Source organism: Nylanderia fulva, unplaced genomic scaffold (assembly GCF_048542155.1).
Source record: "Nylanderia fulva isolate GAGA-0341 unplaced genomic scaffold, ASM4854215v1 Scaffold39, whole genome shotgun sequence".
Classification (NCBI taxonomy): domain Eukaryota; kingdom Metazoa; phylum Arthropoda; class Insecta; order Hymenoptera; family Formicidae; genus Nylanderia; species Nylanderia fulva.
In genome coordinates this window covers 929,629-946,972 of record NW_028190466.1, presented here as the reverse complement: position 1 = coordinate 946,972, position 17,344 = coordinate 929,629, and the positions used below count along the sequence as shown (strand labels likewise).

Here is a 17,344-nt window from a genome sequence, read left to right as displayed (position 1 = left end):
AATTATTTATTAATATTTTTACACAGGTAAATGACAAATATTTGTGTTTAAGATATATGAGAGATTATTTACTTTATATATATTATATAATAATTAAACTTTTATTATATTTTAGGAAAAATTATGTTCTGAATGCTTTGTAACTTTTACGTATGTAAAAAAATGTAAAATTTTCATTGGTGCATACTAATTATTTTATACAATTATTCCGGATATTTTATAATTTGAACATATATTTTGCAGATCGGCACGTCCTCGAACTCCGCCATTGGATATCGTACCAGTGAGTCTTAAATAATTTTTTTCATTTTAATCTCTGTAATGACTGCGCGAATTTATCAAAAGCCCGATGGAGCATTTAAATTGTATCGAGCAATGAAAAAAAGAAGTAACAAGAAAAACGATTACTCCTCTTCCGATGTTTCTCTCGCTTAACCGCGCAGCCCAGTAATGAAAGTGTTTGATTATTATATATTATATAATTATAATATATATAAGTAATGTAAATAATCTCTCATATATTTTTTAAACACAAATATTTGTCATTTACCTGTATCAAAATATTAATAAATAATAAAAATTTTACAATTATATAAATAATAAAATATTAATATACTAATATGTTATTAGATTTCTAGCCGCGAGATGGCGCGGCGGCGTGCCGCGAGAGCAAACGTCACGCGCGCACGTGGCCGTGCCGCGTAAACGTCATATCGTAAGCTCGCTGGTCGTAGATAGGTGCGCGATGTAAAAGCAGCGTGATATATTATGCAGTCTCGCTAAGTGGAGGCCGGAGATGCCGAGCGTTAGCGGGAGAGAGAGAAGGGAGAACGGCGTGAGGAACGAGCGGAACGACGTCATACGTTGAACGAATGCATGTAGGAAAGGGGGCGAGAGAAGAAGAGATGAGAAAAGAATGGGGATGAGGGGGACAGGAGGGGGGGGAGGGGAGGGACGGGGTTACTCAAAACGAGAGGCGGCTGTATTAAGTGCGCCTATAGATTACGGCGCCGGAAAAAGTAGAGGCGCATCTCGCGCGCTAAAACGCTTCTCGGGGAAAAAAAATTACCCTACGGACCCTATACGTCATCCTCGCGGGCCCTCTTCCGCGCACATGCGTGTGCGAGCGTTTCTCGAGTATGCGAGGGCGAGAATGCACGTCGTTTTTCACGGCGGGAACCTCGTCGGCGCCTTTTTTCCATCCCGACGACAGGCGTTTTTCTTTTTTCTTCTCTCTTCCGCCTCGATTCGTCTTCGATTTCCGCAAAAATTATATGTATTTTTCGAGGATCAATTTTGAAATCGGGTTTCTCGGGAAAACATTCAACGAGAAATTTAAAAAATTGTCAAAATTTTGAAATCGCTCGTCAGCTTCTTCACACATACGCATAGAAATTTTTTTTTATAAATAATATATAAGAGTATTTAATATTTTTTAAAAATTTAGATCTATATTTTTTATATTATTTATATTTATTCTAATGTATATATATAAATTATATTAAATTTTTTATAGGTATGTTATTTCAAAAATTTATATCTACATTTTTATATATTTTTGTATTTATTTTAATGTATATATTATATATAAATTATATTATGCTGAGAGAGGAATTAAACAAACTCCACACAGAATAAATATATATCGCAAAGCGCGTTATCTTTATTATGTATAACATATTACATACGTAATATATCGGCTTATCATATATATATATATATATTTTTTTTTTTTCTGCGTACGCCAAATGTATGCGTATGCTGGGAGACAAAAATCTCGATCAAGTACATGGTACGGCATGGCACTTAAAACATTGTTCGTGTGTGTTACATCGTGTTACAAGAGTATCGAAATTACTTTCACCTGGTGGTAAAAAATAATCGTGTTCTTATACGCTTTAATTAACGCGCGACTAAAACTCCTTTTCGACATTTAATGGACTAAGAATTAATCGGGATAATAAATGGACGCAATATATGACGTGTAATACGTTAAGAATAAAATTATAATTGTCTCGCACTTTTCAATTGCTCGTTGTAATACGATACATACTTCGCCATTTATTTATTTGTTTATTTGGTGTGTAACAATTACATTTTTACTGAAAATTCATCGCACATTCGTTGAAGTCGTCGTTTTCGATTTATTCTGCAGATTCATTTACCTCCCTCAAAATTTGAACTTAGAAGGGAACAATGCGAAGCCCAAAAATTCTGATTTCGAAATTTTTACACACATTACATTCGAGATACTAAAAAAATGTTTTATACACAAATTTCATGGTATAAAAATATCCCTGTTTAATCACATTAATAAAATTTTGAAAAAATAATTTTTAACAACACAATTTTTGAAAAAATTAAATTTTAAATATTAAAAAAATTTTTATACAAAAGTTTCATTGTAAAAATTGTAAAAAAAAACGCCTATTTAACTATGCATATATTAATACAAATTTTAAAAAATAATTTTTTTACTAATACAACAAAATTTTTGAAAAAAATTGTTTTAAATTATTTTAAAAAATTTTATTAATGTGATTAGATAGAAATCTTTTTATCATAAAACTGTTGTATAAAATTTCACCGAAATCTGAATTTCCGGATTCGCGAGCTTGTCAACAAAGTTGAGTAGGATTCCTCTATACATAGCTACTTTTTTCTGTGAAAATATTCTAAATAATATCCTGCGCAACATTTGCGAAATTCTCGCAAGAGAGAAGACTAATTAATTAAGTACGGATCGAATTAATACGGAGGATTGCAGAGATTTTCTGCGAAAGTGATGCGCATTTTTATACAAAGCTGTCGTAGAAAAATACCGCCTCTCTTTCCGTTTCTCGTCTCGCAAAGTCGGCAAAAAAGCGATGCCACTAAAACTAGCTCACTAAACATTGCGATTTAATTCTCAACTATTAATCTACTATACACGATATCGATTAGCTTCGCCGAGATTGCTTCCTCTTAAAGTTATGTTCCAGTTTCGGACGACGGAATTTTCGAGAAGAGAGATTCTAATTGAACTTTTTTTCTATTATTTATTTATATATTACTATTATTAAATATATATATTCTTTTTTATTTAAAGTCGAACGCGCGAGATATTTACGATTCTCGGGTTTTTCGTTCGACTCGAACATTATTAATGTTAAATATTTGCTATTTGTATATTGTCACCCGAAAAAATAATAAATAATAAGGCAATATTTTCTATCAAATTTCACAAGAAAATAAATTTATTTTGTTGTAAACATGTGTGAACCATCTTATTGTATAATTATATTTATTAATATTTAAAATCAGAAAGTATAGATGAATAAATTTTACTTTACAAGAACCTTTCTTGCAATACGAAAGAATCTTAATTATATTTCAAAGATATATATATTTTAAATACAAATTGTAATAAATTAAATTTAAATTTAATTTAATTAATTTAAATTTAATTTATTTGGTATTTAAATATATATTTAAAATTTATATGATTGAAGATGTTTGTCGCAATAAAAATTCTTGCAAAGCGAACAAAATGAAATTAATTTAAATTAAATTAAAATAAATACATAAAAAAAACTTGATAGAAAATATTGTCTCGCAAGCTGTTACTTTTTATATTCCAATTAATGCAGTACTTAAATATCAATTGCCTTGACAGGACATTGCACAGGAATGCATCTGTTGTATTTAAGAATTAACATTTATCGCGCGACTCGTTATTAACGATTCCGCTCGAGATAAATAAATAATATAATCAACATTCTCGAAAGATAAATAAAACATTTTTCGAATAATTTCGTAGCCTAGCTAAAAGAAAATTTCTCTAAATCCTCTAAACTTAATATCGGGAGACAATCAGTTTAAAATAGTAGGGTACATTTTTGATCCTCGAAAAGGAGAAATCTGTCTAAAAAAAATGATAGATACTATTGTATATACATATATTCGAGTACACAGTTAACACGTGATTAACATACGCATTTTTCTACATTTATCGGGCCGTACCCACGTGACGACTGCTACGCGAAAAAGGCCCAGTTTGAAGACACATTCTTTGCATGACAGAATTGGCACGTGCGGAAATGAGAGGGAGAGGATTAATTATAGTACAAATTATAGTAGATACGCAGAGTGATAGTTGCAAATATATATAAAATTATATATATAATTTTATATAAAATTATATAAATATATAATTACATAAATTATATATATTGTATATATAATATAATATAAAATTGTATATATATGTACTAAAAATTTTATATATATATGCACTGAAAAAAATTATTAAATTAATAAATATTTATTTCAATACTGCCGATCATTTATTGGAAACAAATAAATATTTATCTGTTTTGAAAATGATTTTCTTATATCAAATAAATATTATTTTTACATTAAATTAATATTACTATTTTAATCAATATTATTATTAGTTAAATAAATAATTTAGAAGGCAGTATTAAAATAATATATTTCTTCGAATTCAATAAATTTGTTAATTTATGAAAAATTATATGTATATGTAAAATCTACTAATGTTATACAAGGACTAGATTCACAGATGGTCCGCGCGTTTCTGTCGATTATATCTGCAATTTGCGTACATTCTTATATTTTTCTTAAAGTAGGGAGTGTCGTGAAATTAATTTCGTATTAATTTCTATTTATAGAAATGTCTAACAAAATGAGACGCATGATGATGATTCCGTCTTACGGTGATTTTTCATACACAGCATGTTGCAGCAGCAAATCAGTAACGTGATCGAAATTTATTAGAGCATATTTCTTTGTTCTCTTATTATTTCGAGGTAAAAACTACGAATTTTGCTTTTATATTCTCGTAATAATTTATTTTATTCTTAAAATCTTTTATTTAATTAATATAATAATAATAATAATTAGAATCAACTAGTTGCGTGTTCTTCTGCTTTTCTGCCTTTGCTGTGTTCGTTCAATTGAACTTCACCAATAACAATAAATTGCTGCGGCAGCATGAAATGGTACCTTTATTTTTGCACAATCTACATCATTCAATTTTTAGAGAGAGGATCCTAAAACTGAATTTTGTAATTATAGGTCATTTTAGCGAATATATTAAATTGTAAGTTTTATTAGGAATATTTTTTTAAAACGTAGAACTTTGGAATTTGTCAAAAATACTGATTTTTAAGTTTTTTGTCAAAATGAAGAAAACATTTTCCGAATCTAGGGATGAAAGAGAGACAAGAAATAAAATTACGATTTATATCTTTTAGTCCAGTAAAATTAGACTTGAAAAGGATAAAACTTCATAAAAATTAGGACCAAGCTGAATTTTTGTGAAGACTTTTATTTCGATGTTCTAATAAAATCCTGAAAAGTATCCTTAATTTTATCCAGGGCGGTTTTTTTATAGGGAGTAAATTTTAGTTTTTTGCCATTATCTCGAAAATTATCAATTTTTTGAGAAAAATTGTTATTGTTGGGCGAGGAGATATTTGAATAAAGTACTTTATGCGTTGAGAACTGTTTATTACGCGGATTCAATACGAGGAGAATAATGAGTGTGTCTCTCGATCGGGCGGTCGTCTTATATACCGTCGTCAAAATAACCGACGCTTCAAATCGCGCCAATCACGCGAGGACACGAATTCGACAAAAATCTCAGACGACGAACGGATGAACATGTACGGAAGACATACAATACAAAAGAATGCAAATACCGAGACAATGCCTTATACTAATACATGCCCGCAATAACAAGACGGACGACGGATAACTAAATAAGTCGAGCCCAACAAATAAATGCCAACATTATTATCAAAATTGTAGCTTATAAAATTCTTTACAAAAAAGATCATTATACTTTTTTTCGTGGAATTAACCGTTTCGAAGATATAGAGCGAAAAAAAACGCGCCCAGTACTCTACTTCCGCGGTGGTATGTAAAAAGGAGTACGTATTTTTTACGTTTTACTAAAAAACGATTAGTTGTACGAAAAAAAGTATACAGATCTTTTTTGTAGAGAATTTTATGAGCTACAATTTTGATAATAACTATTTTTTTCGAAAAATTGATAGTTTTCGAGAAAATGGCAAAAAACTAAAATTTACTCCCCATAAAAAACGCCCTGGAAACGCCGCTGAAATTAAGGGTACTTTTCAGAATTTCATTAGAACATCGAAATAAAGGTCTCCACAAAAATTCAGCTTGGTCCTAATTTTTATGCAGTCAAAGTCTAATTTTACTGAACTACTCGATTAATCGCTCGGTGAATCTTGCTTTGTTGAACGTAATAGAATAATTTATTCCTGCGTATCAGTAACGACTTGCGATCGAAATTACCTGTCAATCTCGGTGAACATATGATGAAAGTAAATGTCACAATCCCCTTTCCCTTCTAACCCCCCTTTTCCGCGGTGCTTCAGGTTTAAATTAAGCAGATGTATATCGAAATTATCGCATCGCGCATCCCGTGAATTGTCACTCTAAATAATTTACATTTTTACATACGTCCTCTGGTAAACAAGCGAAGATAAGGAATTTAAAAGGGTTTTTGCCCTTAAAAGATAAGTTTAAGAGAGAGAAAACGAATCTGCACGCAGTTGGATATAATTTTTTTTTAGAATTTTATTTCGATTAACAAACTGATTAAAAGAGCAGAGATTGTTAAGAAATTAATTTCTTAGTATTCTCTTCAAGTTTTAATCAGTTCGTTAATCGAAACAATAGTTCTAAAAAATCTATCAATTTTTTTATTTAGACAAGAAATTCTGCTCTTAAATCAGCATATTTTTTATAAATTTGTAAAAAATTTCAAAGTTCTACAATTAAAAAAATTTTTGTTTTAAATAAACTTATATGGAAACGCGCATGTATGATGCATTAAAATATTAAAACAATTTATATAATAGATTCTCCATAAAAAATCTTAGAAGTAAATAAATTTTGTAATTATAGATCACTTTATTTCAAGTATATATTAATATATTAATATGATATATAAATATATATTCGTAAAATAATCCATAAATGTATTCATAAAATTACAAAATTCAGTAATTCTAGGATCTTCTGTGTTGAATGAAGCACACAGATTACAAATCTATGTAAAACGGAAAATTATCATGCGTGTCTCAGCAGCCGTAAATAGACTGAACCGAGATGGTTTGGGAAGCGCCGGTTTAAATTAACTTACGTGCTATTTTTTTATTCGTTCGCCTCAACTTCCGAGTAAATTTAACTTTGTCTCCGCGCGAATTGAGTTTTATTCCTGGACTCGAAGAATCGCGTTCGACATATTACCTATTGTTAGTGGAAAAAAATTATTAAATAAATAAATATTTATTTCAATATACTGCCTAATAAATCCTTTATTTGAAACAAAAATAATAATATTTTTCACGTCAAATCAATATTATTAGTTTCAAATAAATCATTTATTAGGCAGTATTGAAATAAATATTTATTCGAATTCAATTATTTTATTCAGTGTAGTATTTAATTATGCGATAATAGACACGAAAAAAAAAACGCACTGTGCGAATTTTTAAATTAAATTAATTACGCATTCGATGCGATTTAAAAAAAAAATTATTAATTATTAAACAGATGACTGTAAATTGACATAATGATGTGTCAATGATACGCGCGGACTTACGAGAGCATGTAATGAGGACTCTAAGAAATGGAAAATTAAACTAATCCAAACCTTTTGGAGCGCGAGGCAGACTCTTCTAGGCGTTATCCTTCAGCAAACGCACCAAAGGATTCAATTTTCCCTCGTCTGAATTTCTGTATTGCTCCAGCAACTGTAAATGCAATTTGCAAATTTATTTCGTTAAATGTTATTAGCCATAAAGAAAGACAAAGGTAGAGAAGGCATGTAATATAAATGAAAGCGGATAATGAATATCAATTCATGAATTGTGTTATTTTTGAATAAACACGATACAGTTGATATAAGATAGTATAAAAAAATTAATGTTATCACATGTTAAAAATATAGATATTTAAACTGGTATAATTTTGTATATAAACTATTATATATAATTTATAAAATATAAAATGTTTTAGAAATTAAAAATATTAAATAGTATAAAAATTTTTTAGAAATATATTTGTTCTAATATATGTATTTAAGAAAGAAATTGTCTTTCTCTCTTATATTATAAATTTTCATCGAGGTTTTAGCAAAATATTTTCCACATTAATGGAATCTGTATTTTTATTTAAAGCAGTCAATTACATTTTATATATATTAATGACCACTACGTGATTTAACTTGTTTACACACACATACACACACCTGTAAACAAGTTAAATCGTGTACTGGTCACCGATAACCAATTAATGCGTTATCATTAATGCATAAAATGTAATTGATTGCATTGAGAAAAAATTGCAGATACTATTAATATAAAAAATATATATTCGCTAAAAAGTTTTTAATACATATATATATAATTTAAAATTTTCCTTTTAAAGGAAAAATTGTTAATTAATATTAGAAAAACAGATAATATATTTCGAAAATAATTAATTTCTGAAAAATTTTTCGGAACAATTTTTTTTAATTTCGTGCAAAATGTTGCAATTTGATATATCTGTCGAATATAAAATTTACGTTATATATAACACGTTTGTAATTTTCGCCTACTTACCTCGTATGACATTTCGCAAGACAATATTGCCATTGCCTCGGAATTATTATGCGTGGCGGCCAGAAGTGCCGGCAAAGTGTACGGTAACAATCTCGGATCCCCGTAAAAAGGAAACGGCAGAGTGCATAATTGCTGAAGAACACTAGGACCCGCGCCAGCTGATTGGAGAACCAGCTGCAACAAAGATTTTTTCAAAAATTCTCACTTTTTTCTAATAAAAAATTTGCATATTTTTCTAAAAAAAAATTAAAAATTAAATAAAATAAATTAAAAATTTTCTGTAAAAATCATAAGTGATAGAAATCGAAGAGAAATGACTAGAAATCTTCGAATCGAGAAATTATTAAAGAATCTGTTGTTTTATAATTTTCTACACCTGAACAAAAATATATTTAATTATTTAAACATTTATTTAAATATATTTAATTATTTAAATATTTATTTTAATACTCTTTTATACATCATTTATTTGAAATTAATAATATTTTGATCCGCTGTGAAAAAATATTTATTTGATATAAGAAATTATCGAAGACTGTTGTTTTATAATTTTTTATAAAATATCATTTCGAGCTTTTCCTCATCGTTATAAAATATTATGCTCCCATATAAATTTCCAACGATTACGGTTTCTCTCAAAATTGTGTATTCGCAAAATCGCTCTCGGAATTTCGAGCGAGTTACCGGATGAAGATTCTCTTGTAATTACAAATTACCCGCATATCGAACCTTCTCGTGGCCTCTCGATCGTGGCGGTTAATTAAGGCGACATAGTAATTTTCTTAAAGAGCGTGAGAATCCAGATGACCCAGGTGTCACGGAAGCGAGAGAGAGAGAGAGAGAGAGAGAGAGAAAGAAAGTCTTCATCCGCAAGAAAAAAAGACATTACACCGGATGTCTGAGTCTACGACAAGTGTCTCTGCGAACACAGGACGTTGTATTCCTGATGCACCTGCAGAAAATTCTTGCAGGAAGTGCCCACATTTCATGCGTCCCTTCTTCCTTCGAGCTACGTAACCCGTATATCTCGCATTCATATGGAATATCGATTCATCCTTTGCGTGGTTATCAGAGTTTTCCGTCTGCAACACTTATAAAATTCGCGGGAATTATCGATTCGCGATGAAATCGATCACTTCGTGGAAAGAGAGAAAGGAAAAAACAAGAGAAAGAGTTCCTCTTTCTATTGCAAAAGTGGCTTTTATCGTGGGAAACTATGCCGTAAAAGTAGCCTCATCGATCCACGCTTGAAGGCTGCTTGACGTGTTTCGAGTTATGGCCGAAGCAAGGTTCTTGTACGGTCTCGAAGTTCCCAATCTCTGCAAAAAGGAAGATGAACGCGGAATGGCTGGAGTAAGGAAGAACCCGTTAAAACGCCCGATCATGAACAGAAATTATTGTACAGGGTGGACAAAATAAAGGGTTGCGAATTTTTGTCTACAAAAATATTGTTTCCAGAGTAATAGTATATTACTCGCCTTCGACTCGTGCGTCCATCCTCCGCACTCGTGACCAATTGTTAACTTTCCGCACTTGATACACATACTATTTTGTATTACAAGTGCAGGCAAAGTGGCTTTTTCTGCGCGTTTTCTGTGCGCGAGGCGGCCGATCGCACGCCGCCATCTTGCCGCGGCACGGTGCGGAAATAGCCGTGTTCAATACATTTCCTACGGCTTCAGCCGTATACAATGACTTTTAACGCGGCTGAGCCGTAGATAATGGCTTTGAACGCGGGTTATTCATTCACCGCGTCGCCGCTAGATGGCGGCGGGGGAAATCGGCCGCTTTCCGCACAGAAAACATGCACCGAAAGTGCCACTTTGCCTGCACGTGTAATACAAAATATTTCAAATAAAAGTAGTAGGATTTCGAGGGGAAAAAAGTTGACACCACTGGTTTTTTCCTAAAGGCCGATTTTCAAGGTTGTTTTCAATGGAACCATGTGTAAAAAGTTATAAGGGTTGAATGGTCGAAAAGTAAATAGCTTACGAGATATTTCATACTTAAATTTAACCCTCGGTTACCTCTCTGGGTTACGTAATCCATATCAAAAATGATTTTTTCGGAATTTTAGAAGATCACTTTTCATTTTTTCTTAAATATCTTAAGTCGTAAAAATCTGGTGACATTTGTACCGATATATTCTTTTTTCTTACTGTCTGGCGTATCGATTGAAAAAAAATACTTCAAAATAGCTTCATTAGATCCAGAAATATAAACAAAAGAAGACTCTGGGTTACTCTAACCCTTGAGTGGTAAAATAGGGTGGCCAAATGAGTGGTAACTGAGGGTTAATATAATATTACATAAACTATTCACTTTTTCACAAAAAAATATGGTTTCACTTAAAAAAAATATAAATAAATAAATAAATGACTTCAAATAACCTTGAAGAAGACTATACAGATTGATGAATCTTTTTCCCGTACAAATTAAAGTATTAATCAGATAAGAAATATTTTTACCGGCTCTCAGTATAAATTTATTATTAAAGTATTAATATTTCGGGTAAAAAACAATCCGTATAGCCAATAAATAGATTTATAGCTGAATCTAACCTCACATTTTGTCGATAAAACAGGAATGAAACTTACAAGTTAGGCAACCCGGAAATTCAAAAAATTCTGAAACTTGATGTACAAGTACAGCAGTTTATCCATAACAAAAACTATTTTTTGTTTGTGCTGAATTACGTCCTGAGGGAGTAAAATCACCTTTCATAAATACAATGGTTTTTAGCTTTTTTTGTTTTATCTCGAAAATTATTCAAGATATTAAAAAATGTTTCAGACAAAAGTTTTATGGTAAAAACACCTCTATTGAACCACGTTAATAATATTTTGAAAAAATAATTTTTGAGGATTAATAATTTAGAACAATTAGTTTCTCAAAATTTTATTAACGTGGTTAGGTAGAGATCTTTTTATCATAAAACTTTTGTCTAAAACATTTTTTAATATCTTGAATAATTTTCGAGATAAAACGAGAGAAGCTAAAGACCATTCTACTACATACCTATTTATGAAGGGTGATTTTACCCTCTCAGGATGTAATTCAGCACAAACAAAAAATAGTTTTGTATTATAGATAAACTACTCTACTTGTACACCAAGTTCCAGAATTTTTGGAATTTTCGGGTTGCCTAACTTCCCTTGTTAGCTGAAGATCCCCTTAACGCTATTTGCTTCCAAAGAGCAACATTCTCGAAAAATCGATGGAAGAATCAAGAGCAAGCGTGATTAAACGACGAACGACGGCACGCGCGCGCTACATTCCGAAAGTTAATATTCCGGACTTAAAATAAGAGCGGCGCCAGAAAAAAGGAAGGGAAAAAAGATCCATTTCTCGAATTCGGTTATACGGTCGGCCGACAAAAAACGAGGATAGCGACGTGTTTATGATCGCGAACGGAGAAGGTGGATACACGCCATGTCTTCGTCGGGCGCGATAACCGCAGATGCTTGTAGAGCTTTAAAAGCGTCTCGTTTCTCCCATTTTCTCTCTCCCTCTCTCTCTCTCTCTATTCTCGCGGAAGACGATTTTCCCCAAGTCAGCTACTCTCGAAGGGTCGACCGGTCGACTGACTCTTCTCGTTCTCCGCAAAGGGGGCCGAGGAGGGCTTAAAAAAGCGCCGAAAGACGAATGCGTGACATCGGCGGTGCACTCAGCACTTATGTACTATATGTACATCCCGATTCACGCATTCGCGGATACGGATGCAGGATTGCTCTTAGCCGATGGGCGCCTCGAAGATCATAGCGATATTTTTATCTTCAATTTTTTGACGAGACAAGTATACTTAAATTTAAAAAAGAATTATTATAAAACATCTTCTAAAGTTTTCTAATTTTTTAAAATTGTAATTCATTTTCGGAGTATTGATATTCCGAAGTTAATAAATCTTTGGTTCTCTATTTTTGAATTCTAAGCTAAATTGAAATTAATTATCAATGTTTAATCAAAATTAAATTGTAGATAAATGATAATTGCAAAAAACAAGTATTCCTAAAATTAAAAAAAAAAAAAAAAATTTTTAAAGAGCATTTTTATAAGTTTTTCTAATTTTTTAAAAATTGTAATTAATTTTCGGAGTGTTAACTCTTCCAAATGTTAATATTCCAAAGTTAATCAAAATTAAATTGTAGACAAATGATAACTTTGCACAGAATAAAAGCTTAAAAAATAAGTTTAAAAAAAATTAGTGTAATACACTTTATATTATATTATTTTTAAAAATACATTTTGTTATTTATTTTATTTGCTATTTTTTCTATTTTATTTCTAATTAAATTGTATATTATTCATATACAAGTGAAAATTTTGTATTAAAAAATCTGAAAGTTTTTAAAAATACTCTTTTTATACATTTCATAAATAATACACTTTATCTTATATAATTTTAAAAAGATTTGAATAATTTTAAAAGTTCTGTTTCTTTATTTTATTTTATAGTTATTCCTATTTTTTTCTAATCTAATTTGACTAAATAAAAATACTATTTATTTATTTTCAAATATTATTATTAATATTTAAATAATTATTATTTAAAATTTAAATTATAGTATTATTATTTATTTAAAAAAAGTTTTATTTTCTTTATTTTACAGTTATTCCTATTTTATCTCTTTAAATACGTCTCATCTCGCGTTCGACGATGTTCTTGCATCTTCCAAGTCTCGTTACAATTATTTATCGAGAGTTTTGTATATGCATCGCAAACTGTGACGAGCCGGCACTGCCTGCGTGCACGCGTGTCGTATGGAACGGAAGGCTGTAAATATATCTTAACTGCGTTCGGCCGTATATTGATAGGGAGGTCCGCTGAGTGTGTTGTGTCTAACAGTTCCTTCCTTCTTCTTGCTCGCTAACGCCATTCAACGTGTTCATTTTACGCGAACATTTTATCGGGAGAAAAGCCGCCACAATTCGAAGAATTTAGAGCGATTTTACGTGCAGTACAACGTCAGAAGCGAAGAGAGAAGATATTTTTAACGAGCTCATCTCTTATTAAATTATAATCAATAACATACGTTCATATGCAATTTAATGTAATTTATATTTATTTTATTTATATTTAAATTAATTTAAAAATTAATTTAATTTATATTTAAATTAAATTAAATTTGGTTTTTGAATTCATTTTAATTTTAGTGTTCAACTTTCGAGTTCAATTGTAAATTGTCATGTTACTTTATTTTATTTTTATTCATTAATTTTAATTTTTAAATGATAAGCATAAAGTATAAATTGAAAACAATCCCAAGAAATAAAAAATAGTTGTATGAAAAAAATTCCATTAGATTAATATCTTAAAAATAGATTAAAACCGATGCGCACCTGATTGTCTGGATTGTTCAGAGCGAAGTAGCCAAGCACCATAAAAAGCTCCGAGAGAATGTGGATGCCGCTCGTATCCGGCATAGATCCTACTTCTAATTTATCCGATAAAGAATCGCGGGACAGCCGGGTTATCAAATGGCTCGCTATCAATCGCCACTGCAGACTCGTACCTTCGGCGCCCAGAAAGCTCTGCAACAAGAATTATTCGCATCGTGATTTTTTTTAAATCATAGATCGTCTTTGGATATATTAGAATCTGCTAGCTATGCTGAATCCAGCATAATAATATCGATATAATATATGTATATTATATATATTATATATTATTTATATTTTAATTATATTTTGTTTTATTTTTTAAAATTTATCTTATTTTTTTATATCACTTTATTTTTAATTATATATTTTATATTAATAATAATATTTCATATTTTTTATATTATTTTATTATACTACATCCATATCATATATATTATAGGAATGCAGTATAATAAAATATATAACATTATTATACGTATATTATATATCATAAATATAATATAACATTATTATATATTATATATTATAATATATAATATAATTATAATATATAATATATTATTATAATATATTATTATATATTATAATATATAATATATAATAATATATTATATTATCCATATAATATAATATATTATTATTATATTATAGGGGTAATATAATAATATATTATTATATATTATATATTATGATATATAATATAATTCATAATATATAATAATATATTATAATATATTATAATATCCCTATAATATAATAATAATATATTATACAATAATATATATAATAATATACAATAATAATATATTATATTATAGGAATGCAGTATAATAAAATAATACAATAAATATTATAAAATATATAATTAAAAATAAAGTAAAAAAAAAAAATAAATAAAATAAAATAAATTAAAAAAACATATAATAAAATATTATTAATATATCATATGGCTATTGATTCGATACGGAATTATTAATAACAAAATTAGCGAGCGGCTGAAATCCAAGACGGCGGATCCGATCGCGAAACTTTGCGAAACCGCATCCGGGATGGAAGAGGGCAAAGAGAATGGATAATAGACGTTCTGGTTTCTGGCGAACCTCTCATCTGGACCGCGCGGGATAATCGACGGACGCTCCCGCGGGACCCCGAAGGGGGGCTGCTGCCCTCCCGCGGGGCACCCGGGATGGAGCCTTTATGATCTCGTTCGTAAAAAGGGGGCCCAGGGGGCGCGAGAGAGAGATTCAATTCGCGGTCGGCTCTCGCTGCGAGAAATTCACGGGAGGCGCCCTTTGCGTCTTGTGACAGGCGGGCGAATATAACTACCCCCTGCCCCCCCCCCCCCAATTTACCCCCCTCGCGATACATGATATCTCCATCATTCGCTCGATGCCCTTCAACGATAAAGCCGCATTGTTGGCGGCATCGCTGTCATTTGGTGGGCGGCGACAAATCGAAGAGCGTTGCGAATTAAAGAGTAATGAATCTTATAATAGTCCGAGAAACCGAGTATGTGGACGATCGGGATTATTTCTTAAGCTTTATCTTTTTAATTAACTCCGAACATCTGACGTCATGATTTCTCATCTCGATCAAAATTTCGAAATTAATGCATGATGCATATTTTATATTTATAATAATTTTATATTTAATAATATAATAAAATTTATATTTAATAAATGTGACAAATATAAATATTATATAATAAATGTAATAAATATAAATATAATAATATATAATAAATATAAATATAATAATATATAATAAGTATATAAATATAATAATATATAATAAATACAAATAAATGATACATTTTATATTTAATAACATAATTTTGTATTTGTAATTTGGATTCGGATATATAAATTATTTAATAAAGTTTCGGTAAAAATGTGCATCGAGAATTATATGAGCGCTAATTTATTCAGTGATGTTAGAAGAAGGAACGATCAAAAAACCGACATAAGTCTATTTCTCGGCAATTAAGTGCCGATAACAACTTGGTCTCCGCTTAACTTAGTTTACTCATTAAAAGTCCATAGTTTATGCATTCAGTGCTTCTCCGTATGCTAAATCACCTTGTATTGAGAGTTCTACGAATTTGAAAGTGTTTTTCTTGCTACCATTTTCTCTAGAAAATCTAAACAACGACCAACTATTTTTTCTTCTTTAATATTACATCATTCTACATGCTAGTAAAATTCGATATCTGCTTCGCGTTTTTATTTTTCAATAATGTTTATTACGTCAATTTTCGGAATCAATTGAAATTTTAGTTTCGAACAATATATTATCGAAAATGGGATCTTATTATAATTTGTAATAAATATTTAAATGTATTCGAGTCGAAATTTTTCTCCTACTTCAATGTTTAATTTATCTATCTATCTTTGATACTCTCTCTCTTTATAAGTAATTATAGATCACTTTATTTTGAAACTATTTAAACTATAATTTTGCCGCAAAAGTTCTCTTTTAAATCTCTAAAAACTGTTCGTTCGTGCTATTTGAGGCATAAAAGAAATAAAAAAATTACTATATAAATAAAATATAATAAAAGTTTTCAGAATTTTTTTTATACGTGAAAAAATAGAAAATAAAAATAGGAGCAAAATTTCGACTCGAATAAATGTTTATTTTTTATAAATATCTATTCTCGACAAAGATTGCGACCAAATTCTTCTCAATTTTTTAATAATTTTTAATTGAGTTAAGTTATATGACTTAAATAAAAGTTTATGATTAGTACACTGAAAAAAATGTATTGAATTCGAATAAGTATTTATTTCAATACTACCAAATAAATCATTTATTTAAAACTATTGATTTAATGTAAAAAATATTTATTTGATATAAGGAAATCCTTTTCAAAACAAATAAATATTTATTTGTTTCAAACAAATGATTTATCAGACAGTATTGAAATAAATATTTATTTACATTTTTTTCACTAGATTATCCTAAAAATTTTATAAAAAAATAAAAAGTATAATTTTTACTTTAGAAGCATAGAATTTATCCGAACAAACATATTTTAGTGAAAAATTCGAATTATTTAATTTTTGTTTGATCTGTAACAATTTTAATTTTTCTTGAAATATTGGTTCGTCTCAACAAAACACTTCTGAGACTGAATCTACTATTCATATATAAATTTTCATTTAAACCATCATTTAACTAAATTGGAGATAAAAAAAGGGGTAGAAATTTTATAAAAAAATAAAAAAGAAAACTTTTACTTCAGTAGCATAGAGTTTATCCGAACAAATATATTTTAGTGAAAAATTCGAATTATTTAATTTTTGTTTGATCTGTAA

The 17,344-nt window shown here is 29.6% G+C and overlaps 1 protein-coding gene and 1 long non-coding RNA gene across 5 annotated transcripts in view; one reads left to right on the top strand and one right to left on the bottom strand.

Moving 5' to 3' along the window:
• LOC146721979 (uncharacterized) overlaps nt 1-292 on the top strand; it is a 64,593-nt gene extending 64,301 nt beyond the window's left edge. The window contains exon 3 of the long non-coding RNA XR_014925409.1: nt 244-292. This is a non-coding gene — a long non-coding RNA (uncharacterized LOC146721979). The remainder of the gene's footprint in view (nt 1-243) is intronic.
• Nucleotides 293-1,639: 1,347 nt separating this feature from the next.
• The window catches only part of ssp3 (short spindle 3), a 63,704-nt gene continuing 47,999 nt past the window's right edge, over nt 1,640-17,344 (bottom strand). For 3 of the 4 annotated variants that reach the window (XM_085485704.1, XM_085485703.1, XM_085485701.1), the window contains exons 13-15: nt 13,986-14,177; nt 8,646-8,819; nt 1,640-7,793 (exon numbers count right to left, since the gene is read on the bottom strand). In XM_085485704.1, coding sequence (XP_085341830.1) covers nt 7,719-7,793; nt 8,646-8,819; nt 13,986-14,177 — 441 coding nt within the window. In that variant the 3' untranslated portion in view covers nt 1,640-7,718. The remainder of the gene's footprint in view (nt 7,794-8,645; nt 8,820-13,985; nt 14,178-17,344) is intronic. The other variant, XM_085485702.1, reaches the window with a different exon arrangement.